Source organism: Calidris pugnax, unplaced genomic scaffold (assembly GCF_001431845.1).
Source record: "Calidris pugnax isolate Ruff unplaced genomic scaffold, ASM143184v1 scaffold196, whole genome shotgun sequence".
Lineage (NCBI taxonomy): Eukaryota > Metazoa > Chordata > Aves > Charadriiformes > Scolopacidae > Calidris > Calidris pugnax.
The window spans coordinates 5,122,933-5,149,992 of NW_015091042.1; the positions used below are offsets into that span (position 1 = coordinate 5,122,933).

Sequence of the window (27,060 nt, forward strand, 5' to 3'; positions counted from 1 at the left end):
TGATCTGCACCTATACACCTCCCACGCTCTGTCACCTCAACTTGATCACCTTCTCTCCTCTCCAACCACCAGGCAGCAGACTGGCGGGCTCTGTTCCCTTAACTAGCAAAAGGGCATCCCTGAGATCAGCAATTAGAGAGAAAAATCCCTCTCAACGTTTTCCAAGAAGTACTTCAGCTTGGCACTCAGGAATCAAAAAAGAAAAGCATTTGCAGTGAAAATATCAGCCCCAAAGATTAACATTTGCTAGCAGGAGAGCCTTAGCTACAGGGGGAATTAGAAGGTTCATCAGCAACAGCCAAGGGTCGTGGGCTTTCTAGGGAATTATTTCATGATGGAGAAAACTAGGCAGGTCAGAGAAGGTTGCAATAGGATTGCAAGACTCTGGGCTGGAAGGAAAAAACGTGGTATCTGATTTTCTGCAGAGAAGAACACTGGCTTATCGGACAGAAATATGGAATTGGGAAAGGAAGAACTCAGAAGAGCAGTGTGGTCAAGAACACTCTCAGCTCTAGAGGACTTACTCAGTTCTTCCAAAGGGGAGCTCCTGCCTTGCCTTAACAAAGTACAGAACTAGGGGAAATTCATTTCGTGGTTGCTGAATAGACTCAAAAAGGTAAACATTGGGGCTAGTCACAGGAAAATCATTTGGCACAGCTACACCAACCTCAGCATCAGGCCAGGCATCGGGTGTTTGGCACCCACCTTTCTGCAGAGCGACTGAGGCTCCTCTTCCTGCAAAGAGGCTGCAAGGGCTGCAAAGAGCCATCCCTAGAGACCACGCCACGTGTTGGGGAGAACTGAAAGGAGGTATGGAAACAGATGGACCGAGCCCTCAGACAGGTCTCCTGGAACAAAGATGTTCCTCTACCCACAGAAGAGGAAGCAACCTTCGCTAAATAGCAGGAGGGTTGGAACTCAATGATCTCAAAGGTCCCTTCCAACCTAAACCATTCTATGATGATTCTATGATCTTTGCACCTATACACCTCCCACGCTCTGTCACCTCAACTTGATCACCTTCTCTCCTCTCCAACCACCAGGCAGCAGACTGGCGGGCTCTGTTCCCTTAACTAGCAAAAGGGCATCCCTGAGATCAGCAATTAGAGAGAAAAATCCCTCTCAACGTTTTCCAAGAAGTACTTCAGCTTGGCACTCAGGAATCAAAAAAGAAAAGCATTTGCAGTGAAAATATCAGCCCCAAAGATTAACATTTGCTAGCAGGAGAGCCTTAGCTACAGGGGGAATTAGAAGGTTCATCAGCAACAGCCAAGGGTCGTGGGCTTTCTAGGGAATTATTTCATGATGGAGAAAACTAGGCAGGTCAGAGAAGGTTGCAATAGGATTGCAAGACTCTGGGCTGGAAGGAAAAAACGTGGTATCTGATTTTCTGCAGAGAAGAACACTGGCTTATCGGACAGAAATATGGAATTGGGAAAGGAAGAACTGAGAAGAGCAGTGTGGACAAGAACACTCTCAGCTCTAGAGGACTTACTCAGTTCTTCCAAAGGGGAGCTCCTCCCTTGCCTTAACAAAGTACAGAACTAGGGGAAATTCATTTCGTGGTTGCTGAATAGACTCAAAAAGGTAAACATTGGGGCTAGTCACAGGAAAATCATTTGGCACAGCTACACCAACCTCAGCATCAGGCCAGGCATCGGGTGTTTGGCACCCACCTTTCTGCAGAGCGACTGAGGCTCCTCTTCCTGCAAAGAGGCTGCAAGGGCTGCAAAGAGCCATCCCTAGAGACCACGCCACGTGTTGGGGAGAACTGAAAGGAGGTATGGAAACAGATGGACCGAGCCCTCAGACAGGTCTCCTGGAACAAAGATGTTCCTCTACCCACAGAAGAGGAAGCAACCTTCGCTAAAGATTTCCCAGTGGAAGAGCAGACCCCTATAGAGAGTTCACAGATGTGGGTTATGTTACAGCACGTACATAGTTATGACCAATGCAGCTCAGATTAAGTTAGCACAACCAGGGACACCTCCCACCAGACCAGGTTGCTCAAAGCCCCATCCAGCCTGGCCTTGAACCCCTCCAGGGATGGGGCAGCCACAGCTTCTCTGGGCAACCTCTTCCAGTGCCTCACTACCCTCACAGGAAAGTATTTCTTACTAATATCTAACCTAAATCTCTCCTCTTTCAGATTAAAACCATTACCCCTTGTCCTATTGCTACACTCTCGATAAAGAGTCCCTCCCCACCTCTCCTGTAGCCCCTTTAGGGACTGGAGAGGGCTATAAAGTCTCCACAAAGCCTTCTTTTCTCCAGGCAGAGCTGGTTTGTGCCAACAAACCAACTCCCTGCTCTATGAAACTTTCTCTTCTCCAGGCAGAGCTGGTTTGTGCCAACAAACCAACTCCCTGCTCTTCTTAAAAAGATGTGTAACACAGAACCCCTGTCAGCCTCGTTTGCCAGAGAACAACTTGCATTAATTTTCTGTCAGAGCCTCCAGCCACTGAAGGCAGCCCCTGTCTCCTCTCTGATACCAGCAGAAATCCTGGGGTCAAACCTATCCCTGTCCCAGGTGTGCTGTTATCTGAAGCATCACTCACTCCAGCAAGCCACGATGCTCCGTAAACCCTTCCTGCCACTCATTTGCAGCAGTGTGAAAGCCTCACCGGGGCCTTCAAGCCATGGGCCTAAACACCTCTCAGGGTCAGAGGCAAAGAAAACCTGTTCTGACTGTTCTTGGAAAGCCTTCTTGGCAGCAGCAGGGTGCAGGATCCGTGCCTCAGCAGGTCCAGCTCAGCGTGGCATCGGTGAGGGCAGCCAGGCTCCCGTGTCGCCTCCTCCACCGCTGCCAGACCCAGGAGAGACAAACTCGCCTTTCTCCCTCACAGAGGTGCCTTTCAGGACTAGAAACCACCTCCGTAATACAAAAAAAAAAATCAGGAGAAGAGGTAATATATCAGAAAAGTCCCCTTAATCCCTAAGCTGCCTGAAAAGACTTAAATTAAACCCGCTAGGATTAAACAGGCACATCCTTCTCGTAGGCATGGCAAGACAAGAAAAGGCTGCCTTCCTCTGTGGGAATGCTTGAGCAGATAAAGCAATAAAGCAGGGACCATCGCCTTGCACCAACGGGCTCACTCGGGTCCAAAAGAGAGATGACACTGCAGAGTCACAGCCTGCCTGTGGGTTTTTCCTTCTTTCCCCCCATTTCAAAGCCATCCGGGGGTTCTCGGCAGCACAGGAACCCTCCAGGCTTTGATTCAAGTTTCTTCTAAACTAAAATTATATTGTAAAAGCAAATATTTTTGCCAAAGTTGCAAAAAAAAATAATATATATATATAAATCTGTGAGAAACTTTTCAAAACTCTAAGCTCTATGAAAAAAATAAAATCTTTCATCAAAGCGATTAGGAGTCGGTGAAGCATGGGCTTGGTGAGGATCGCGCTCGCTGGCAGATCTCCAGGTACCTGATGCATTTCATCAGGTTTTGAACCATTACTTTATCTCTATGGGGCCAAATCCCCAGGGTATTTTCTTCAACACCACTGCGTTTTCAGAGTAAACACGACGTCTAAACTTCATCGCACAGAAACAGAGGCAGCAAACAAACATTTTAAATGCCAAATAAAATGCAAGTGTTAATAACATCCCTTACGGGTTTTCCCCTCTCCTATCTGGAAAGCACTTCTAAGGGGGAGGAGGAAATTTCCCGTTTGGTAGATTTTTATATGGTATTACAGATGGTAACAGCAGGATGAACAGATGATGTGGAGGGCACAGTTTGGCCTGAAGATTCTCTAATAACATAAAAAGCAGCAAACAAAAGGAACGCAAGCAATTCTCTGAGCTTAGGACCTAGGTTTCAAAGAAAAGCAGCTAATTGCGGGGAAAAAAAAAAACAAAAACAAGCAACGAAACATTTTTTTTCCTGGTTTAGAAAATTAAAACAAATTTACCTCAACTCAAAGAGAGGTCAAATTGTGCAACTTTAAACAGTTCTTTTACTGAATCACTGATGAGAGCAAAACTAAGCTTCAGGTGAAGCAACCTGTGGCAAGGAGCACAGAAGCCACATTACTGGAATGATTTAGAACTGGGTTGGAGGAAAGCACTTTGGAATTCATCTTCAGGGAAATCCTTGAAGGGTTCAGATGAGAAATGAACTGGTTGGTAGTCCTCAGCCCTCTTCTAAGAGGATGTCTCCTGGCATTCACTCAGAGGTCACCTGCACTGTTTGAAAATACTCTCTACTAACTCAGAGCTCATAGTTTTAACCGTTTCAACAGAGATCAGCACGCAGACACCTAAGAACTACTTGGATAAAATGGGCTAGACTTAGCTGTAGGCCGCCATCATGCCTGCCTGTCCCTCAACATGGCCTGAAGAAAACCCCGCTGCTATAAATGTATCAGAGAATGATGTCTGCACGCAAGATGCTATTGGAAAGCCTTCTGCAGCTTTCAGCTGCTCAACCTGTGCTCTTCCTGACAAATCCCTGGAAAGGAAGCTCCTTTGGAGCAAAGTAGACTGCTGATATGAATAAGGACTGTCAGGTCATGTTTTGCACTCCAACAGGCTTGAAGTACATAACACAAGTGATGCAATTCCCACACAAAATAACCCAGACACACCAGACCGAGACATCCGGTCAAAGCCAAAGAGGGACTTAATTGCTAGAGCTCTGAAGCAAGGTACCAAGTTGGATACCAAGGAGACAGCTAACCCCCATATGAACAGTCTTCAAGGGGATCACCAGAGAGCTCTGAGCCAACGTCCCTCAGAGGGGAGGAACCATGACCCTGCTCTGTGACTTCCCCAAGAGGACGATGCTATTCGGTCCATTGCTTTACGTCCCAGATAGCAGGAGTGAAACATTAGCTCTGAATTTGCTGAGAAAACGCTAGGAAACATTGAATTTCAAGTCATCCGTTCTCCCAGAAGCCAAACCAAGGGCACTGCTGATTCAGAGATCTGTGGCAGAATCCTCAGATCAGATTCCCTGCTCCTCTCTCAAGGGCTGACAGAAGGGCATAGCTATCTTTCTAGACTGGAAGAAGGTGAAGAGAAGGAGTTTTTTCAGTGGTGCCCAGTGACAGGACAAGAGGTAACAGGCACAAACTTGAACATAGGAAATCCCATCTAAAGATGAGGAGAAACTTCCTTCCTGTGAGGGTGGCAGAGCCCTGGAACAGGCTGCCCAGAGAGGTGGTGGAGTCTCCGTCTCTGAAGACATTCACAACCCGCCTGAACACCTTCCTGTGCAACCTGCTCTGGGTGGCCTTGCTCTGGCAGGGGGTTGGACTAGATGATCTCTGGAGGTCCCTTCCAACCCCATGTGATTCTGTGAGTTGGAATGAGAAACCTTGAAACATGTGACAGTCTCAGCCCTCACGAACCAAGGCAGAGCTTTTCCTAAAAAAGACCACCTCCAGTAGGATCCAGTGAAGTCCCCGTGCCCACCGCCACCCATAGAACATGGGAACCTCCAGACCATTCTTCCCCCAGAGCCTGACAGCTGCAGATGCACACAAGCTAACAGGGTGTATGCCTACAAACAGCCCAACAGTGTCAAATGGCAGAGTTTTCACCGCTCCTCCCGGCCAAACAGCATTTTCTGGGGACAAGGAAACAACAGAAGGGAAGAAGAATGCCTGGCCGAATAGTGTTCAGAACTGCAGCTCCCAGATAGGAAGAGCCTGTGTGCCTGTATATACGTATTAAGTACTTCCTCCGCTATACAGCTAATCCGATTAACAGCTTTAGGAAACTCTGAAATGTTATAATTCAAGGGGTCCCATTCATAAAAGGTCTTAGGCTGCTTCTGTGCAGAGGTTGCATTCTTCCCACTGGAAATAAATAAAAAAAAAAAAAAGGGGGGAGAGAGCAGGACTTTCTCCCAGGGAAGAATGGGTCCCAATCCTCACCATGCTGAAGCAGACCACCCTCTTACAATTCACACGAGAGTCCAGCAAGCCCCCCCAGGAGAAGAACCAATGCCTCCTGCCCCTGCAGAGAGCCTATAAAAATTTACCTCAACTCAAAGAGAGGTCAAATTGTGCAACTTTAAACAGTTCTTTTACTGAATCACTGATGAGAGCAAAACTAAGCTTCAGGTGAAGCAACCTGTGGCAAGGAGCACAGAAGCCACATTACTGGAATGATTTAGAACTGGGTTGGAGGAAAGCACTTTGGAATTCATCTTCAGGGAAATCCTTGAAGGGTTCAGATGAGAAATGAACTGGTTGGTAGTCCTCAGCCCTCTTTTAAGAGGATGTCTCCTGGCATTCACTCAGAGGTCACCTGCACTGTTTGAAAATACTCTCTACTAACTCAGAGCTCATAGTTTTAACCGTTTCAGGAGAGGTCAACACGCAGACACCTAAGAACTACTGGGATAAAATGGGCTAGACTTAGCTGTAGGCCGCCATCATGCCTGCCTGTCCCTCAACATGGCCTGAAGAAAACCCCGCTGCTATAAATGTATCAGAGAATGATGTCTGCACGCAAGATGCTATTGGAAAGCCTTCTGCAGCTTTCAGCTGTTCCACCTGTGCTCTTCCTGACAAATCCCTGGAAAGGAAGCTCCTTTGGAGCAAAGTAGACTGCTGATATGAATAAGGACTGTCAGGTCATGTTTTGCACTCCAACAGGCTTGAAGTACATAACACAAGTGATGCAATTCCCACACAAAATAACCCAGACACACCAGACCGAGACATCCGGTCAAAGCCAAAGAGGGACTTAATTGCTAGAGCTCTGAAGCAAGGTACCAAGTTGGATACCAAGGAGACAGCTAACCCCCATATGAACAGTCTTCAAGGGGATCACCAGAGAGCTCTGAGCCAACGTCCCTCAGAGGGGAGGAACCATGACCCTGCTCTGTGACTTCCCCAAGAGGACGATGCTATTCGGTCCATTGCTTTACGTCCCAGATAGCAGGAGTGAAACATTAGCTCTGAATTTGCTGAGAAAACGCTAGGAAACATTGAATTTCAAGTCATCCGTTCTCCCAGAAGCCAAACCAAGGGCACTGCTGATTCAGAGATCTGTGGCAGAATCCTCAGATCAGATTCCCTGCTCCTCTCTCAAGGGCTGACAGAAGGGCATAGCTATCTTTCTAGACTGGAAGAAGGTGAAGAGAAGGAGTTTTTTCAGTGGTGCCCAGTGACAGGACAAGAGGTAACAGGCACAAACTTGAACATAGGAAATCCCATCTAAAGATGAGGAGAAACTTCCTTCCTGTGAGGGTGGCAGAGCCCTGGAACAGGCTGCCCAGAGAGGTGGTGGAGTCTCCGTCTCTGAAGACATTCACAACCCGCCTGAACACCTTCCTGTGCAACCTGCTCTGGGTGGCCTTGCTCTGGCAGGGGGTTGGACTAGATGATCTCTGGAGGTCCCTTCCAACCCCATGTGATTCTGTGAGTTGGAATGAGAAACCTTGAAACATGTGACAGTCTCAGCCCTCACGAACCAAGGCAGAGCTTTTCCTAAAAAAGACCACCTCCAGTAGGATCCAGTGAAGTCCCCGTGCCCACCGCCACCCATAGAACATGGGAACCTCCAGACCATTCTTCCCCCAGAGCCTGACAGCTGCAGATGCACACAAGCTAACAGGGTGTATGCCTACAAACAGCCCAACAGTGTCAAATGGCAGAGTTTTCACCGCTCCTCCCGGCCAAACAGCATTTTCTGGGGACAAGGAAACAACAGAAGGGAAGAAGAATGCCTGGCCGAATAGTGTTCAGAACTGCAGCTCCCAGATAGGAAGAGCCTGTGTGCCTGTATATACGTATTAAGTACTTCCTCCGCTATACAGCTAATCCGATTAACAGCTTTAGGAAACTCTGAAATGTTATAATTCAAGGGGTCCCATTCATAAAAGGTCTTAGGCTGCTTCTGTGCAGAGGTTGCATTCTTCCCACTGGAAATAAATAAAAAAAAAAAAAAGGGGGGAGAGAGCAGGACTTTCTCCCAGGGAAGAATGGGTCCCAATCCTCACCATGCTGAAGCAGACCACCCTCTTACAATTCACACGAGAGTCCAGCAAGCCCCCCCAGGAGAAGAACCAATGCCTCCTGCCCCTGCAGAGAGCCCCCTCGCAGGGTGGGTGAACACAGAGACCCCTCTGTGCCTGCTCTGCAGAACGGGGGCTGCCCAGTTGTCACCTTGCACTTCCAGGGGGACAAATGGAGCCTACCAGAGATGAGAACAGGGCCAAGCAAGTGACATGACCTTATGCAAAGCATCGTATGATATACCAGCTTTGCCTCAGTCAATAAAAGGTGCCAGGAAGAGACAGTTCAACCACACAACATGAGCCATGGTTGTAAGGGACCAGTGCCTGGTGTCGGCTGGGAGAGAGTTAACCTTCTTACTAGCAGCTGGTATGGTGCTACGTTTGGATTTAGGGTGAGAATAATGTTGATAGCAACAACCATAAATGTGTCTTAAGCAGCCAAAGCCTTTTCTGCTCCTGGCACCACCAGCAAGTAGGCCAGGGGTACACAAAAAGTTGGGAGGGGACACAGCCAGGACAGCTGACCCCAACTGACCAAAGGGATATTCCATACCACATGGCATCATGCTCAGTATATAAAGCTGGGGGAAGAAGGAGGAATTGGGGGATATTTGGAGTTATGGCAGTTGTTTTCCCAAGTTACTGTTATGTGTGATGAAGCCTGGTTTGCTGGGGATGGCTGAACACCTGCCTGCCCGTGGTAAGCAGTGAATGAATTCCTTGTTTTGCTTTGCTTGCAGGCACAGCTTTTGCTTTAACTAATAAACTTTATCTCAACCCACGAGTTTTCACACTTTTACTCTTCTGACTCTCTCCCCCATCCCACTGTGGGGAAATGAGCGAGCGGCTGCGTGGTGCTCAGCTGCCAGTTGTATCCCCACAATACAGATGTGGGTTATAAAATTCAGTTCATTTGCCAGGCGGTGCAGGTCTGGCACCAGTGCTGAGAGAAAAAAAATATGCTAGATAGGACAACTTAAAAAACCACCAGAGCAAACAAGTACCGTCAAATGCCATCTGGCTTTGCTTCCCCAGTAGCCTCCTCATATAACTTCAGGAACAAAAGGATGTGGAAGAGATGAGTGCTGCCTGTCTCACTTACTTAGTCCTCATTTTCTGATTTACCTTCTCCTCTGAAGGCAACCTACTCCTAATTACCTATCACCTGAGAACATGCCACAGCCTGAAACATGATAGGAATGGGCTAAGTGACACGACAGTGCAGGATAATTAGGCTTCCAGGAAGCAAGCTGTAATCTGAAGAACTGGACAGCCCTCCTCTGCCCAGAATGTCAGCATCTGCGTGAGTTTAATCAGTTAAATCGACATCAAAAGCATGCCTCTGTGTTGGATGTGTCATCTTTCACACTCATCCCAACAGGAAGCCCCAGCACTGATCCCCAGAAGAGGACCCACACACTGCTTAGATGCTCTGAAACCAAAGCCAGGCAGTGACAAGGAAACAGAACCAGCCAGCAGTCCTTACAATAAGAGCTGAGATGCATAGGGTTAGGGGAATGTGTGATTTCAGTGATTTTTGGCTGCAGTGGGTTTTACCTGGGTAGACAGCTGAAAAAAGGCATTATTTGGTTCAGATGACACATTGCACCAAAAGCAGGGGAGGACAATAAGAGTCAAAACTAATGCCAAACTAAGTGTCCCTATTCCAAACACATTTCCTTCCAAATTTGCAGAAAGGCAGTCACTTGTAGAAAGAGACCAGTGCTGTAAATTTTAAAGTCTCCTCTTACCTGAAGTGTGTCTTGCATTGCCATCTGAGTGCTTTGTTAAGTCAACAGCTCTGTCTATTTGAAACAGCTTCAGATCATCTTCATCTAAAGCGATATCTCCCCAAAAGGCAGCTGGAGAGAAACAAACTGTAATTAGTTTAGTTTTTATTTTGGAAGGAAAGTACAGTTCCTAAGTATGGCACCTAAAAGGAGATACTCCATGAACCAGGAAAAGGTAATGCACAGGAGTAGATTCAAAAGTACAGATGGAGTGGATATCACTGGAGGCCAGGCAGCAATATTTAAATTAAAGCCACTGTGCAAATCCACCAAAAGGAGCTGATGAGCTGGGATTTCTTGTGTTAATTGTTGTTACTGGTCTGGCTCTCAACCAGGCACTAAGGTGATGGCGTTCACTCTTCCATTAAAGCCTACAAGGAGGACAATCACTGGTATTTCCCCAGTTAGCGTGAAGGAATTGGCTAAGTTGCACCTCAGATCCTGAGATGCTGCATCCATACCATCCCCAGGCCAACAATTTGCATAAGACAGGACAGTGGTGAAGGACTCAAGCTCAGCAGTACATTTAAAGGCCACAGTTGTCAGCCTGCAGGACCTCATACACATCGTTAGCACTCAGAACCACTGCATTGCTCTAAATCATAGAATCACAGATTGGTTAGAGTTGGAAGGTACCTTCAAGATCATCGAGTTCCAACCCCCCTGCCCTGGGCAGGGACACCTCCCACCAGACCAGGTTGCTCAAAGCCCCATCCAGCCTGGCCTTGAACCCCTCCAGGGATGGGGCAGCCACAGCTTCTCTGGGTGAGAGAAGAAAATCCAAGAAGGAGAGAAGAAATCCAAGCCGAGAGCCATCCTACCATTTCCACTTTAGCAGAGAAACACCAGTTATTTGTCCCCTTGTGGATCAGTTACCCGGACTGAAGTTTGCAGAGCTTTTAGTTTTGTAAAAATCCTTGAGTTTCAGCCAGAAGCTGTGAAAATAAGGTAAACAAACTGATACCTCAACGTTCACAGCTCAGAGAAACAGACTGGAAATCATTTGAGTGGAAAAAATTATACCCTGGGAGTATCCTGACGGACAGTGTATAGTTACCATTGGGGGAATTTGAACAAAATAAACATAGGCGATGAAGCAGTTGACCAAGCAGAGCAGATCTTTCAGAGATAACACACAGGTTACAAAGGGGGCTGTTATAACTCACACGAGAAGCCTGTGTAGGTTGCTGAAAAATAATAAATAAATAAATAAAACAAACCCAGAGCAAATTGATCAGTGGTATAGCTCAAGAGAAGTCAGCAAGTCAGACGAGGAGCAATGTTGAGTCGCTGTCTGCAACAGTGGCCAGATTTGATGGAATCATTTTTTTCTTCTCTTGTTAAGTCAACATTTACATTACTTGGGGGTGGAGGGGGGAAGCATCCCATTGCTACACCAGCAACTTCACTGATCAAAGCCTGTTAGGCCTGAGAAACCAACGGGTTTTACTGATCATCTCACTTTCACTGCCAAGACCAAATGAAATATGGGCCTTTTTGCCTGAATATCAGAAACCTGCCATCAGATCTGTGGCAACTGAGTTAGGAAAGGTTAACTCAGAGAGGTTTTTTTTGACACAGCTTGGCACTGGTTCTGGTGCAGCCTTTGCCTCCTCTATTCTGCATCTCAGCAAAGCCCTGGCGTGAGCGGAGCAGGACTCCAGTGCTTCACTCTCCCCCTGGAACAAAGGTGTTTCCCCTGGTTACCTGGCCACAGCAGAGGAATGGGAGATGGCCTCAAAGGGGGCTGGATCTGGCTTTTTGGTTGACAGTGCTACCAAACCCCAGAGTACAGAAATATAGCAACGGGTCCAGAAGAGACCCCAGTTAGTGCAGAGAAACCCCGACACAGACTGACATCAGTTTTAACTTGGACAGAGCCTCTGTTGGCTACACAAACCCAGAACCCGGGCTCTCCCCAACTTCTGGGTGATCCAAGCCCTGACGATGAACAGAGAAGAGCCTGAACCACTGCCAGAACCCCACCAACTAACCAGACATCCCAAGTTGATTGGGAATGGCCAGTAGAAGAAAGCAGAGAGGCACGCTCCTGTGACTGCAATTTGAAGAGAAGCCATTTCGTCCATCCAGAGAAATTATTTGCTCTGGACAACAGAGCATCTGGAGATGCTAACAGCATCCCGTGCCATCTGATCCCTTCCCTAGCCACATTCGGCAAGTCACTATTATACTGGCCAACTAGATAGCCATTCCCTTCCCTCCTACCAAACCTATCATCCCAAAACTGATTTCCATCACCTCGGGTGCCCTTGTAGCTCTTTTCCATTAGTACCACACAGGTTTGGTTTTTTACCTCCATCCAAGGCAGCCCATGCCAAAGCACAGCTTTGAGGGCAAGCCTGCAGCGTGGATCAACAGGACTGCTACATTTTTCCCTTCCCAATGGAAGGCAGCAGTTTTCTCCCAAGCCCTAAGCAAAGGAATCTCTTTTCTGTTACGAAGCCATACATCCATCATCCTGAAAGATGGCCTGCTACAAAAGCTGAATTTCCCCAGCATTTATTTCCAGCTCTCCGCAGTCCCGGCGTGCTCCGAGGGAACCGTGTGATTTATCACAGCCCCCAAACAGCTGAACAACTTTCCTTGCTGGAAGTCCTGGCTGAGAACGCTGTGCTGCAGCTTCTCCTGCCCTGTCAAAGGGCTCCTTCCTTCCTCAAGGCACGCAAACCTGAAAGGCACTTCGCTCCCACCCCACGGGAGCTGCCCCACAGGAAAGCCCAAATACTCCATTTTTAAAAGGGTCACAAGTTCAGAGACTGCTGGCAAACGAAGCATCTCAAAGCATCCCTTCAGATTTCCTTTACCAAGGTCTCCTTTTTAATTTAATACGGGAGGATTTCCAAAAAAAAAAAAAAAAAACAAACAAAAAAAAACCCCAACAAAACCAAACAAACAAAATGTAAAAATCTCCAAACAGCAGGCTAACGAACTTGGAAACCAGTATTTCTCTTGGCAGAATTTAAAAATCTCCAAACAGCAGGCTAACGAACTTGGAAACCAGTATTTCTCTTGGCAGAGAGCTCTGCAGTGTACAGCCAGGTGCAAACCCGTAACACTCAGTGCAACAGCCTGCCAGCTTTTCTTTAAGAAGAGGCATTAATGGCTGTGGATAGCAAGCACCCAGCAGCTCCTATTATTGAGGTTGATGGAGCCAATACGAGACAGCTTACTTCCATGCTGGACTAGAAACCTGCACCAACCACCCCAAATATTTAACCTCACCACCTCCCAGCACACGCAACCAGACGGCATTTGTCTGTAGGGGCAAATGGGAAGAAAGACTCTGTTTAACAAACAAATCCTGGCAAGTTGTCTTTGCTTTCAGCACATTTATCCCCCAGGAAAACAGTCCACGTGCTGGTGTCTGCATTGCACACAGTGCACAGGGGTGCCAGGATGCCTGGAAGGTATGGCAGATGGCACTGGGCAGGAGAAGACCTCTTTCTAGGACAGGCTGAAGAGTTTCTCCAGGTGCTTCACACACAACCACAGCGTCCAAACCCACCAATGCCTTCACAGTCCTCATTTTCCACAGTAATTTTCTTCCAGGGAAGAGGGGGACTTTGGCACACTCCAAACCAATGTGATGGCCCAAGTGTCTTCTTTATAGAGATCTTCACTGCTCTTCCCTGCAAATCACCTCCAATCTGTTGGCCCCCCACCCCAGCCAATTCCCTTCTCCCATTCCCTGCTTGCATTTTCTCCTTTCCCCAGGTTCCAAGCAGCACAACCTGATTTCAAAGGAGAAAAATAATTTTGCTATCTCTTATGAGAACACAATACAAAAGCGTCCACAACAGTCCGAAGTATTCCTTTTCGATGAAAAGTGTGTTTCATCCAGGTCTTTTAACAAAATCCTTGACCTTCTTTTTTTTTATATTTTCCCCCCCCAAAGACAAATTAGAGGGAAAAAAAAAATCACCAAGACAAGCTTCTGGTATTCAGCCAGAAAACTGAATAATGATGTCCTTAAAAATACATCTCCAAACAAAATGCAATTTTGTGCTTTGCTAAAAAAGGCAGATCTCTAACATTTCAAGACAAATACCCAGGGATGGGTATCCTTCACCCTCACTGCAGTCAGCTCCAGGATTATAAAAGCACAGGAGAGCCATCTGAGCTGGCAGAAGAATGTAACTCCACACTTGAGGAAACATCACCCGACGTCTGTGTTTGAACTGATCTCCAGCCACCAAGCTGGGGCAAAGCTTTCACCCATTTGCCCACCACAACCTCTTGCCAGGAAGCCCCCATTCCTGCACCAGGACATCAGTATGGGTGATGGATTTATGCTGTTGACAGGGATCAGCAGAGCAGTCCCCCTCTGGGCGCCGTGGGAGACACTGCAATTTTCCCTGTAGCACCCATCAGGACCAGCTGAGGCAGAGATTCACAGAAAAAAAAGGCCTTGGAAACAGGCAATCCCTGCCTGCCAAGAGAGCTCCCTCCAGCCCACTCCACCTCAAACACAGACTCTTTCACTCACCGAAGCTTTTATGAAGAAATGGCCAGGTTTCAGGTGCTGAATGGGATCTGAACCTAGACTGAGGACTATGCCCTCTACTTTGAGCCAAAGGAGCCCTCTTTCTGCAGGGCCAGGGCCACGAGAAGGTAGTGTGTGTCATCAGCTCGAGGGTCTCCTCTGAACTTGCAGCCAGCTGGCACAGCCCACGCTGACAGACCTCATTTCAGTTCCTCCAGCATAGTTTTAATGATTTTGCCAGGAGGGCTTTGCTCTTGCTCGGCAGGTTTCCCACAGCGCAGCACAGCAATGAGCATGAAAACCCAACAGCAACGCGAACCCCAGCAGATGCCTCAGCCTTGTTTCATCAATAGGCACGACTCAAACTCAGTTCTTGCTACTATTCTCAACCTCTGCGTGTAGATGGTTCTCCAGCAGGGATGCCTCCTGACTACTCGCAAAATATGCAAGGAAGAAGCATTTGCACAATCAACCTTGGCACCTCCAATTTTGTGAGCGTCAACAGATGCAACCCAGGCAGCAGACTCAACCGTATTGCCCAAGTGATGAGCCACACGCTGGCTGGTTTTGCCCTGAACCCCTCCATGAGGTCAATCACACATGTATTTGCAAGGCCCAATGTCTATCCTCACCCAGATCTCTGCTCTCCATCATCTGCATTACTAAAAGACCTTCGGGCACCAGCTCCTCTTCTTCCAGAGGTGATTGCACCGTATCAGAATAGGACATAGGAAAATCCATGTCCCATCTTGGCCACATGAGCCACGGGCAAGGAGTGCTGGGCATACACAGACACAGGTAGCCAACAACGAGTGCCATCTCCTGGCAAACAACAATATGAATATTCACTGGCAAAAACCACCCAAGTTATTTTTGAGCATTTGCTGATGCTTCCCAACCTGGGAGGTCTGAGTGCTGGGAGATTTAATTTTCAGGGCTGGCCGCAGTCTACCAATAAATAAATCAATCAACAGATCAAAGCACGTTCCCAGCACCTCTGTATTTCTTGCTTTGCAGGGAGACAGGTCTGCTGCTGTTGCTGAACCACCTGCCAGCACAGGGACCAGCAGAATGGTATTCCAAAGTATGCTATGAAAGATTTATACCTTGAGGAAAAAACTCACCACATTCCTTTGGACAAAGTAACAACTGTGACAGAGGGAAGAGCAAAGCCTCAAAATAAGGCAGAAACCAGTGAAAGAAGAGAGAGAAAAAAAAATCCTAAAGCAATACTTTGGCAATAGGGCCAGATCCTGGGCATCAAACACTCGAGCCAAAGGAGGATGGGGAACAAGCAGCAGTAATGAGTAAAAGAAAAGCATCAAGACCACCATATTCAGCCATTATGTTTTCATCTGGATCAGTTTGTTTTTCTTCAGTAGGAACGATGAGAATTTTCCTACCAGCCAGCTTCAGGGACAAGTTGGCTTGAAGGCTCTGGTGGGAAAGCCCTCCACACAGCAAGGGTGTCTGGAGCCAGAGCTGGTGTCTGGCATCAGCAGGGCCTCCTGGCAATAAGGGACTCGGCAATTCTCTTCTCAGTGGGCAGGAGTTCCCCTGCCCAGGGAGCACGTTTCGTTTCAGAAACAAGTCTCAGTTTGTAGGGGAATGTCTAAGAAGACTGTCTACTTCTAAATGGCAATAAATATTTCCAAACCGGCAAAACCTCCTGGGAATCAGAGTCTGGATCCTTGTTCAGACTTCTGCAAAAACCTGAATTGTCTAAATTATCATGCATACTGCTCCTGCAGCACCCTCTCTTGGGAAGAAATAAATATTTCCAAACCAGCAAAACCTCCTGGGAATCAGTCTGGATCCCTGTTCAGACTTCTGCAGAAACCTGAATTGTCTAAATTATCACATGTACTGCTCCTGCAGCACCCTCTCTTGGGAAGTTATCTGCAGGAGACCGAATTAGGCCAGAAATTCCAATTCACATTCAGTGAATTGCCTTTCCTGGAAGGCAACGATGCAGGAGCAAAGAAATACTTTGGGCTTGAGTTTGTCCAAAGCTGCAAATATACCTGTGAACATACACAATGAGCAGCTGTAAGGAATGATAGATACATGCTCTCCCTTGGCTGAATGCCCTGTTATTTTAACCAAAAACTAAACAATTCACTGGCATGGATTATAGTGCCTGCCATAATCAGGTTAGGAGAAAGATCTTTCCATTTTAATATTGGTAACTCTCCTGCTGCTGGTTGCTTCCTCACTCGAGGTCTTCACCTTTTCCACATCAACATGGCAGTCACTCCAGTGCAGGGGTCTATGAATCCTTTCCCAGTACAAGGAGCAATGCAGGAGGGTCTATGTGAACAGGCAGAGCTGGAAATCCATGCCACAGGCAGCAAAGCAGCTCCCTCTACGGGCTCTTAAATGGTTAAACACCTGCCTCTTCCTAAGAAATCACTGCAGGGGGATGTCTGCTGCCCAGTGCTTCTGACCACCTTACAGGGCTAAGGATGCTACTCCCCTGTAATGGGGTGTGTAAAACCCAAGGGAATGCCTTAACCCCAAGGGGTTAGGCAGGGGGCTTGGAACTCAATGATCTTTATGGTCCCATGATTCCATGACCTCTGAATTGTTCTACCTGAAAGCTGTGGAGACCTCACTCTTGCACAAGTGAAAGCAAGCTCTGCAACTCACTTGCCTGTCGTTCTGCCCAGACAACCCTGACCCCCTCCTGCTGCCTGAGGGACACAGGTAGCCTTCCCGGCTCTTCTCCAACTCATAGAATCACAGAATGGTTTGAGGTGGAAGGGACCTTAAAGATCATCCAGTTCCAACCCCCTGCCATGGGCAGGGACACCTCCCACCAGACCAGGTTGCTCAAAGCCCCATCCAGCCTGGCCTTGAACCCCTCCAGGGATGGGGCAGCCACAGCTTCTCTGGGCAACCTGTTCCAGCTCCACCATGGCCACAGATGCTCCACTCTGCTGTAGTGAGGGGCTTGATTTCAGCACCCTCTTTTTTCACAAGCCAAGAAGGGCTTTCAGATCCAGCTCATTCCCAAGTGCAAGCAGCTTGCCTTCACCCTGTGCCACTGCTTTGGAGTGAGTTTCCTCCTCTGCAACTTCTGCCAGCTCAGCATTTCTTCCCCCCACTCTAGTGTCTAGCTCTCAACTGGATATCACCCCATCCCATCCTTGCCTGGACATCTCTCCAGGCTTTGAGAAAGCAGTCTGCACATAACATAGGCTAGAAAAATACCTCATCTTTTAGTGCACTATGGGGACCATGAAGCAACAATCTCTCTTCAGAGCATCCAGGGATGATGAGAAAGCACACATTTTTTGTCTTTAGCTACCTACATCCATAAGCTGAACAGCTGACACCTCCTTACCCTGTAGAAGAGAGCACAAGGAAATTGCTTTTAAACACGGCTAGTGTTCATAAGTCTGTTTGTTCTCCAAGTTACACAAAGTTCAGAGTCACGCCAAGGAAAAGCCAACAGTGACTCAGAACAGACCTGGTATCTTCTCTTTAAGCCAACAGCCTGGCAAGATGCCCTTGCCAAAAACAAAACAAAAGAAAAAAGAAACCCTTGATTTGCCAACTTCATGTAATTGGACCAACTCAAGCATTGTTTCTTTTGTCCTGGCTGGTTTAAGAAGTGCCAAACCCAGCATTTGCACTAAGCAGCAATCACCTTCTCCTCTTTTTGGCCCAATCAATTACAATTGATTTTAGAAACATCTAGTGCCGGCCTTGCATCAAGAGACTGTTATACATACACGTATTTTTTTTTTTAAACAAAACGTTATTTTCTGCAGTATCCCACAGCCAGGTGCTACCAGCCACCACAGCAATAACACACAACAAAGAGAAGTCAGGCATGGCCACAGTGCTCATATTGCCAATAATGACTGGAGCTGCTTCAGCAGTGAACACATTCAGTAATTTATTACGGAAACCAGAGGAAACAAACTTCCAGGATTGCCAGCCCTCAGCCTGCTGGGCAGAGAGCAGAGCTTTCCCCTTATGGTTTGTAGAAACTCCCTCTTGCACCATGAAGTGTTTAAACACCCTTCAAGAGGACTGCCGCAGCTCCTTTCCAGAGGGACGAGGGCAGAAAGCTTCACATTCGGCCAGATTTAAGGGAGGCTCTGGCATCAAACCAAGTGAAGATCTTCAAGGGGAAATCTGGGAGGAAATGCCGTAGTTGCAGACCGGTGGAACCTGGCGAGTAGAGCTGCATCTCAGCTTACAGGAGTTGGCTTCTGAAAACACCATCACAAAGGCAAAAAGCCTTGCTGTCTCCAAAGCTGACTCCAGAGAGGCAAAGAAATAAACAACAGCCCCCCCAAAAAACAGCTGGTGCGAGCAGGGAAAGCCTCTCACAAAGACAGGGCTGATCAGGTGCAGCTTTTCCTGAAAAGCACAGAAGATTCTGGGCCATGATGCAAGGAAAGGGGAACCACGTAAAATTCTCCCCTGTTTGACAGTTAACGAGTGGTCCAGACAAGCCCTGACCTCCTATAGCTTTTGTCACACCCCGCTCAAAAGTCATTCTGACTAAATAAAGGCAGCAGAGACTAGAGACCTTGCCACCAGCTATCTCCATCCCCTGCCAGCGCCTCCACCTCGCAGCCCGTACAGCTCTCAGCCTTGCACAAGTGGGAACCAGGAGACAAAACCACAAGCAGATAAAAGCATTTCACGGCCTGATCCTAAACGATAGGACCCATAAATAGCACGGTGGCACCACTTGACAGAGGCAGCGCCTTCCCAATTGCCTATGAAACGTTCCTCGTTAGCTCAACCCGCGAGGCAGCAACGCTGGCTTGGAACTCCAGCATCACTTCAGCTGCCCTTTAAGAGCAGGAGATGGCAAGGTTCTGGGTAATGAAATCCAAGAATGCCTTTGTCAATTAATTATGGAGAAAGCTGTACCACGCAAACCCCATCTCACACCCTCCATCATTTTTGCTGCTCAATATAACTTTAATTAATCTTTCCTTTGGCAATTTGAAGGAAGGGTGAGCACGCTGCAAACACCCACTGAGTATTAAATTGATTTCCTGTTTTATAGTCCGCTTTCCCTCCCCATTGGCCCAGCTATGATTTGTGGCCCTTCACTCGGAGGCATTTTTTCCACGCTAATATAATCCAAAGCCCCCAGCAGCAATCGCCTTCAGGAGAAGCAACACTTTGCACAGCTGATTGCTTCAGCCCAGCCTCTGCCAGCACGGAGCAGATCCTCTCCCGCCCCATTTTCTCCCATCACCACCAGGAGAATTCAAATCAAACCACCTTATCTCCATACCTGCAGCATTTTTGCCTCAAAAAAATTGGCAATGTTTTTGTCCCAAATAACGAAGCAATCAGGTCCCCCTAGCTCCCTGCCTGCCGTTTGTAGAAGTGCATCTTAATTACAAAAGCACTAATGCAAAGCCTCTTTCCTCTCGCAAACACGACCTCCAGGCTGCTCTTGTACTCCAGACATCTGGACCTAAAACCTGAAAGTAGGAAGATAAAGCTCAGTGGAGGTCCCTGGTAACTCCTCCTACCCTCAGTGAGAGACACCACCTCACCTTGGGCTTGTGGGGCTGAAAGGAAGATCTTGAGCAGCCAGAACACCCCAGTGAACAAGCCAAGTCTGGGGTAGGCAGGAGGATAAGGACAACCAAGTGCATCCCAGCTGTGTGGCAGCAGAACAAGCTCTTCTCAAAGGACCTTCCTTTGGGAACAAAGGCTCTGGTTTTCAGCAGTCTACCATTTAAGGCTTGGTGTGGTCAGGCATCACCTCCTCACCCCAGCATCACCTCAAGGACTGGCACAGGGACTGGGTGCCAGCAGTTTCTGTCCTTGCTACCATGGGTTAGGAGTCCTTGACCTAAAACTTTGCACCCTCCTTGGCGACAAGAGAGAATTTCTGAGCCTTCTAGCCACCAGCTTTAGTCTCCTGGGAGAAGACAATCCAGGTTACACCTTCACCTCGTGTAATTCTGATACCATGGGGATTGCCCTGGATTTATCCCTTGGAATTTAGTTGAGGAACAGCGACCTTTGAGATGGCACTAGGAAATTTAAGACGAAAACTGCTCTAACCCTAGACTCCAATTGGAGTGGTTGAGGGGGCTAAGCACTGTCCCCCTATTGAGGACGTTTCACCAGCTGTGCCCACAACGCAAAATGAACCATTACAGCTTATTTAATTGCATTGTTTGGGGAGGGATCTTCTTCCTTTAGGTGGCCTGGCACACTAGGTGTCAAAACCTCACGGTTCTCACCCCCAAGCACTGCAGCAGGGGAAGGGGTGACCCCAAAAGGGCAGGAAACTCTCTGCCCCCTGCCCACCCGCAGAAGAAACTGGCTCATGGCAAAATATGAACAGAAGTAGAGAGCCATTAGCTGAGCTGCATCCTCAAAAAAAATAAAAAAGGAAGGTAGCAACCCAGGCCTGCTTGGAGCAAACTTTAAGGCAGGCTGACAACTTCAAACCCCATGGTCCTGGATGAAAGGGGGTAGTTCATGATAGATCACATCTATTCAAGGGCCAGACAAGGAAAGCAAACATAGGCTCATTTTACTCATTGTTCTTCATCCCCCAACACCAGGAGAGGAGTGTTGCAGCACTGTTGGAAGAGAGAAAAGGAATGGACAGCAGGCAGGAAAGAAATGGGAGCTATTTAGGGAGGATAGCTAATTTGAGCTGTTTACAGACTTCCCCTCTGAGAGCTCGGGGACGAGAGGGTGGCAGGGGGGTGGTTTCAGCCATTAAAAAATACAACGTGAGAATCCATTAATTTTCCATAGAAACAATGTCGTCATAGAAGCGAGACAAATCCGATCAGTCATGCAAATGTGCTGATGTTAAATTCTCAGGCCTGGGTGGGGAATTGGGGTTGCCAAAAACACAACAATGAAGAGATCAGAATGAGATTAGCAGCCGGAGTGGCTGCGGCACCGAATGGCGTGGCCAGGGGCATGGGATGTGACCAAGGGCACCCCCAGACTCTAATGGGGTTCGTGCCCTAAGCCAGGCATAGGTGCCCAGCGGAATGGACACCCAAAAAAAAAATAATAAATAGCCATCCATCTACGAGATCTCGGGGAGTGGGAAATGCCACGGTCCTGCTCTGCAAACCAGCAAGAACCTCCACAGACCACTGAGCTCACTCCAGGGAAGGAGAGGTTCAGCATCCCGCAGGACCGCGACCCTTTGCGAAATCACGGCGTCGAGGAAAAGCGAGAGGTGAGAGCAGAGGAAACAGGTGAGTGTGTCTCATAGCACAACACAGCCAAGCGGGAAGAAACCCAAGTTTAGGAGAGAAGACAAGGCACCAGCCCTGTCCCAAGCACTTGCCGAGCTGCGATGCAGCCCCAAACACAGCATCTATGTTGCGTTAATAAGGGGCAAAACACAAAAATGGAGTTTTTCCCCTTCCCAACCAAAAAAAGAAAAAACCCAAAACAAAAACCCAAACAAAACCCAACAAAAGAGGATCAACAGATTTAATCTCCTTTCCTCCCTCTTCCCTCTAAAAAAAAAAAAAAATTTAAAAAAAAAATCAAACTTTACAAACACTCCCCAGAGGGAGATACTACGCCCAGAAAATGACAGCGGCACCCCCGAGCAGGAGGAGTGGAAATGGCTCACCCTGGCAGCGGAGCGCAGCCCTTCCTTGTGGAGAATCCAGCCACCATCCTGGACTGGCCTCGCCACAAGTATTTAGGAGTTAAAAATAACCTTGGAAATGAAGCGCTCCACCCCCTGCAGCACGCAGGACATTTACCAGAGTAACGCCTGCGACAAGGATGCTTCCGGGTAAAATCTCACCACGGGCAAAAAACGGTTCAAAGAAACATATGAACACAAAAAAAGAGAGGTCAAAACACAGCCCAAGAGATGCTTCACTCAGGTTTGTCCACAAACCATAATATGAGACTTTCTCACCCACAAACAGGTGTTTGGTTCACCTGTTAAGTTTGAAAACACATTGGTTTTGCATTTGAAGCCTTTGATGCCTACAGCAAAGGGAAAACCAGAGGTGATGCCTGTGCCTGTCGGTGGTTGCTGGTGCCCACACAAGTCTCTGAGAAGCTGCTCTCACACCTCAGGGAAACTCCCCATTCCACCAATTTGCCCAGAAAAGGGCATTTGCCGAGTAACCCATCTTGGAGTAATCCAAAGAGGTGGCTTTCCCAGAAGGGGACAACCCTGCAGAACGCAGCAATGCCCCGGGTGGGAACTGTGCTGCCAGGCTGCTGCAAGGGACACTTCGTTCAGGGAGATGACTACAGCCCCCTAGTAATTCCCTGCATGCTTTAAACTCCTACAAATTAAAAAAAAAAGCCTGAAAAACCAGCCTTTTCTCATCATTTGTATAAAACAAACAAGATCTCCTGCTTTTCAGCGTTACTGTCCTGCATCACCTGAACTCAGCCAGCCAAACATCCCCCAGCAACCATTCACTGCAGCCTCACAACTCTCCTCTTGGTCCGTCCCATCACATTTGGCACATATAAAGTCGATGCTCTTAACATTCATTTTTTATCTTCCCTGCCATACCCACCACAGTGAGCATCTAGGACTGCGCAGCAACACAACCCTCCCAGTGCACAGAGCTCCACAAGGATTTAAAGCTCAGAACCTGTCACGGCTCCAGTTACAGAGACATTTTGGGGGCAGTTTCTCCCCATACAAAGCTCCTTTCGAGATTCAGACCCACAAGCCACAGCAGTCACAACATTCTGCTTTCTTCAACAAGATCTCATTACCCTGTCTTACCAAGACTACTCAAAAAAGTGCAGAGCTGTGCTCTGATCAAACTTCAGAGCTTTAATACCAGTGGAAGACACAAGCAAGACATCCATGGACCACACAGTCTTCTGTTGGCCCAACTTATCCTGCAGCAGCACTGAGCAGTGAAGGGTTAAGTGCCATCACATCCATTCATCTTATTTATGCAGTAGGTGCCCATGAGAAGTCGGGCTTTATCGACACGCATCCTGTAACGTTCTGGTTCTCCGTTTCACTTCAGGCACTTAACTACATCTGGGTGAGGACATGCTCCCCACTTCCCAAGCGAGCCAGCTGCACCCTTCACTCCCTCAAACACCAGTGACAAAAGCCTGCTCAAGAATATGCATCTGTTCCACGTATGGCTCCTACGGCTAATTTAAACAGCTTCCATATGTTGCCAAAAAACTGTGACCGAATGCCACTTGCAAATAAATGGGGAGATTGTCTGGCTTCCACAGAGAAAGGTTTCACCACGCAGCTTGGAGCAACAGCTCCTTTGTTCCCAGGTCTGCCTGAGCTTCTCCAGCCCCTTCCGCAGTCAGATGCTGCTGACTGGTCCAGAACTCTACCTCCTCCTGGGATCGTGCCACCACAGCAACATGGTTTATGGACCACCGTGAGTGAGCTTTGGAGAAGACCTGTAATGAACACCTCGACGTGTGAAGAAGGTCTATCAGATCAGGCACTGCAACCACCCCCTGTTCCTGGTTCGAGGAACTACTTACTCACAGGACAGGGATGCTTTTTGCTCAGCCCTCACCCAGACATCACCATCAGGTGCCAGGTTGTAGCTGTTGGTACTCCCCATGGCACAAATGAGGCTCTGGGGCTCCATGTAAGCTATAATTTCCTGTTTCCACATTTTGTTGTGCAGCCAAAATGAGCATCTCACTTTGGATGCACCCATTGTGTCTTCCCGCTCAGTTCCACCCCAGCAACACATCATTTGCCATATTACAGCCAGACCACATCCAAACTGGTGGTCTGTAGCTGGGCAGAGGAGAGGACCGAGCAGATAGGTAGGTAAGGCCTTCACTCAGGGGTACTGCTCTCCAAAGAGTAGATCTGGTCAGGGAAGCAGACAATAAATATCTCTATTTGGAAATTCAGGGGAGGCTCTTAGAAGGATTTAATAATCCAAAGGGGAAAAGTACATGGATGCCTCTATTTTCCTTGTCAATAATGGCACGTTATAACGGCATCCTGTTGTGGTTTGGGCACAAAAGTGCAATGCAGAACCTGTGGCTTCTGGAACAGACCCTGCACAGTAAAACCTGCCTCATCTCTTTAGACAAAATTTGCTGAAGCAGGCACCAAATAGATGCCCCAAAGAGGTGTTTCTCAGGCTGTCCTAGAAGAAGCAAAGCAATTGTTTTGGTCACAGAATCCAAGGTCAAGCTGGATGTCCCAGCCCCTCAGCCCAATGCTCCATCCATTACTGCAGCCAAGTGCTGGAGTTACCTTCCCTCTCTTGAAGTTCACAAGGCACTTCACAATGCTACAGAAAGCAGAAGATGAGGGTGTTCAGCTCCACGCTGAAGATGAGAGCATCCAGCTCCTTGCCCAAGTCAGGGGGATTCACATTCACCCATGCCATCCTACTCTTACACCTACTGGCCACCCCGAAGCATCTCCCCCACCTTCGGTGAAGCCAGGAGGGACCACAGACACAGTTAACCGAAAGTCCCCCTCGAATCCCACGTGGGGTGAAGCACGTGAAGAATTACTCATGCAATTGATTCACATGGTTTCCGTCATTCATAAATTCCTACGCAGAAAGGGGAGGCATCGGGTTCGCACGTAACCGACGCAGACAGCTGCAGATTTCCATAGGCACCAAGTGCCCGGGGGCAGAAGCCACTCCTGGCGTAATCCCATTAAACAGCTGGAATGAATGAAAGGGCTGTGCGACCCAGCCTGCTAACGGCAGCCGCCTCCGCCTCCTCCGCTGGCAGAGCAGGGTCCTCTCCAGTTCAGCCTCTTCCCGTGGCTCCCAAATTACAGGAGTTATTTCACGCCCTGAACCCCGCAGGAAGCCTGGAGCACACGCAAGGATGAGGCTACGCTGATGGGAGGCTACACTCAGAAAGCCCTAGGAACATACCCAGGTTCTCCATCGCAGCCTGATGTAGCTTTTGAGGACATCGCTGCAGAACGCACAAGTCTCCTCCTAAGCAGACATTAGGAGACTGGGGATAGAAGGAAAATGAACACATGGCCATCTCCAAAGGCAAGACAAAATATAATTGCTAGTAGAACCAGTTCCAGACTGGAATCAAAGGCAAATCTGAAGTCAGGAGGATCTCAGATAGAAGCTGTTTGGCATTTAGAGGCCTTCCATGGCATTCAGCACCGTTCACATCTGCCATGATGTGACAGAGTTGGCATAAAACCATGGCATTAAGTAACTTGAAGGAGGCACTGTTAATTCTTTACCTCCTAGGGAAGGCCAGAAAGAGAGGCCAGCCTCACTGAGCTGTCTCCTCATCCAGCAGGACTCACTTAAAGCATCCAGCAGAAGATGACATTCAACAAGGCTTATGCTTCATGCACAGGCAAATGTGGTCTACCCTCCACACCTCCACAAACCGCTAACTCATTCTTAGTGCCTTCCAGTCACATTTGGTCACTGGTACATAAAACCTTCATGGAAACTGGAGGGTCTCTCAGTGAAGATCAGCTACAGCCAGTTTGTTCTCCACCGGCTCAGTCCCTGATTCTCCTCACTTTGGACTCAATGATCTCAAAGGTCCCAATGTGGTTGGACTTAATGATCTCAAAGGTCCCTTCCAACCATGAATAGTCTGTGATTCTGTGAGAAGATGGAAGATGGGAGGGAAGACCATTCTCCTCAGGACCACCGATGCAGAGCATCAGCACGCACTCTGCTGTGGTGCCACTCAGCTGTCTAAAAGGCAAAGGTTTTATCATCTCATCCTCACTCAGTGGCCACCCCCTGCTCTGCACGAGAAGAAAAAGGATCCCTGTCATCACCACCCCCTTCACCCCACAGCTGGATCTCTTCCAGGAGCAGCCTAATGAAGCCATATAATTAGCAAATGCCCCAACGCGTAAGCAGGGCTGCTGCAAAAGCAACTTCAATTTTGACGTTTCCCAGCCTTAATAAAACGACTTTACACGGGGAATGAAGACAACTTCTTTGCCTGACAAGCTGTTTGTCCCCTCCAGATGGCAAACAGCCTAGTGTCAGGAGCGTGCCTGCCTTTGAAGCGGGAGGTTGCAGTTTGACAAAAGCAGGGGACCAAAGGGGAGAGGGGACAGAGCTGCTTCGGGGCAGCTGCCAGGATTTAACAGTGCCAGCCAGGTCTCCCTGTGTTAGCCTTGCTCTGAGGCAGTGAAGCCCTTTTATTTTTTTTGGCTCAGGCTCTGAAAACACTTCCCAGCCCCAGGCAGACCAACGTCAAGAGAAAACTCCAGCCCAAAGCACTGCAAACTGCAAATTGGTTCCAGTTTCTCCAAGCACCTTGCCACGAGCACCCCTGGGCATCAGCAGGGTCACCTGCACTGCTGGAAATAGGAAGGTACCAAAATTGGTAAGTGGCTCATTCATTGCAGAAGGACACTTGTGCTGGGCCAGAAAGAGGACCCATCACCCAGGCGTTTGCTCCAACGGCTGCTGGTTTCCAACACCTCCTGCTCCTCCAGAAGAGGATGGGGGGTTAGCTCAGCAGGAGAGCCTCAGGGAGTTGTAGCAAACCCCTTTTTCCCTCCCACCACTGGCAGAAAGGATCATAGAATCATAGAATCATTCAGGTTGGAAAAGACCCTTGGGATCATCGAGTCCAACCATCAACCCCACTCTCCAAATTCTCCCCTACACCATATCCCCCAACACCACATCTAAACAACTCCTAACACATCCAGGGATGGTGACTCAACCACCTCCCTGGGCAGCCTATTCCAGTGTCAATGTCAGAGATCTGCCCCCAGCTCACTCTCAGGGAGTAGGATTCCTGTGCCAGCTCTGGATCAGCAGAAAGCAAAATGCAAGCACTTTCCAGAAGGGCTGCCACCATC

The 27,060-nt window shown here is 48.2% G+C and overlaps 1 protein-coding gene across 1 annotated transcript in view; it reads right to left on the minus strand.

The window, feature by feature from the left end:
- TLL2 (tolloid like 2) overlaps positions 1-27,060 on the minus strand; it is a 94,044-nt gene that overhangs the window by 47,092 nt on the left and 19,892 nt on the right. The window contains exon 2 of the mRNA XM_014956167.1: positions 9,728-9,838. Coding sequence (XP_014811653.1) covers positions 9,728-9,838 — 111 coding nt within the window. The remainder of the gene's footprint in view (positions 1-9,727; positions 9,839-27,060) is intronic.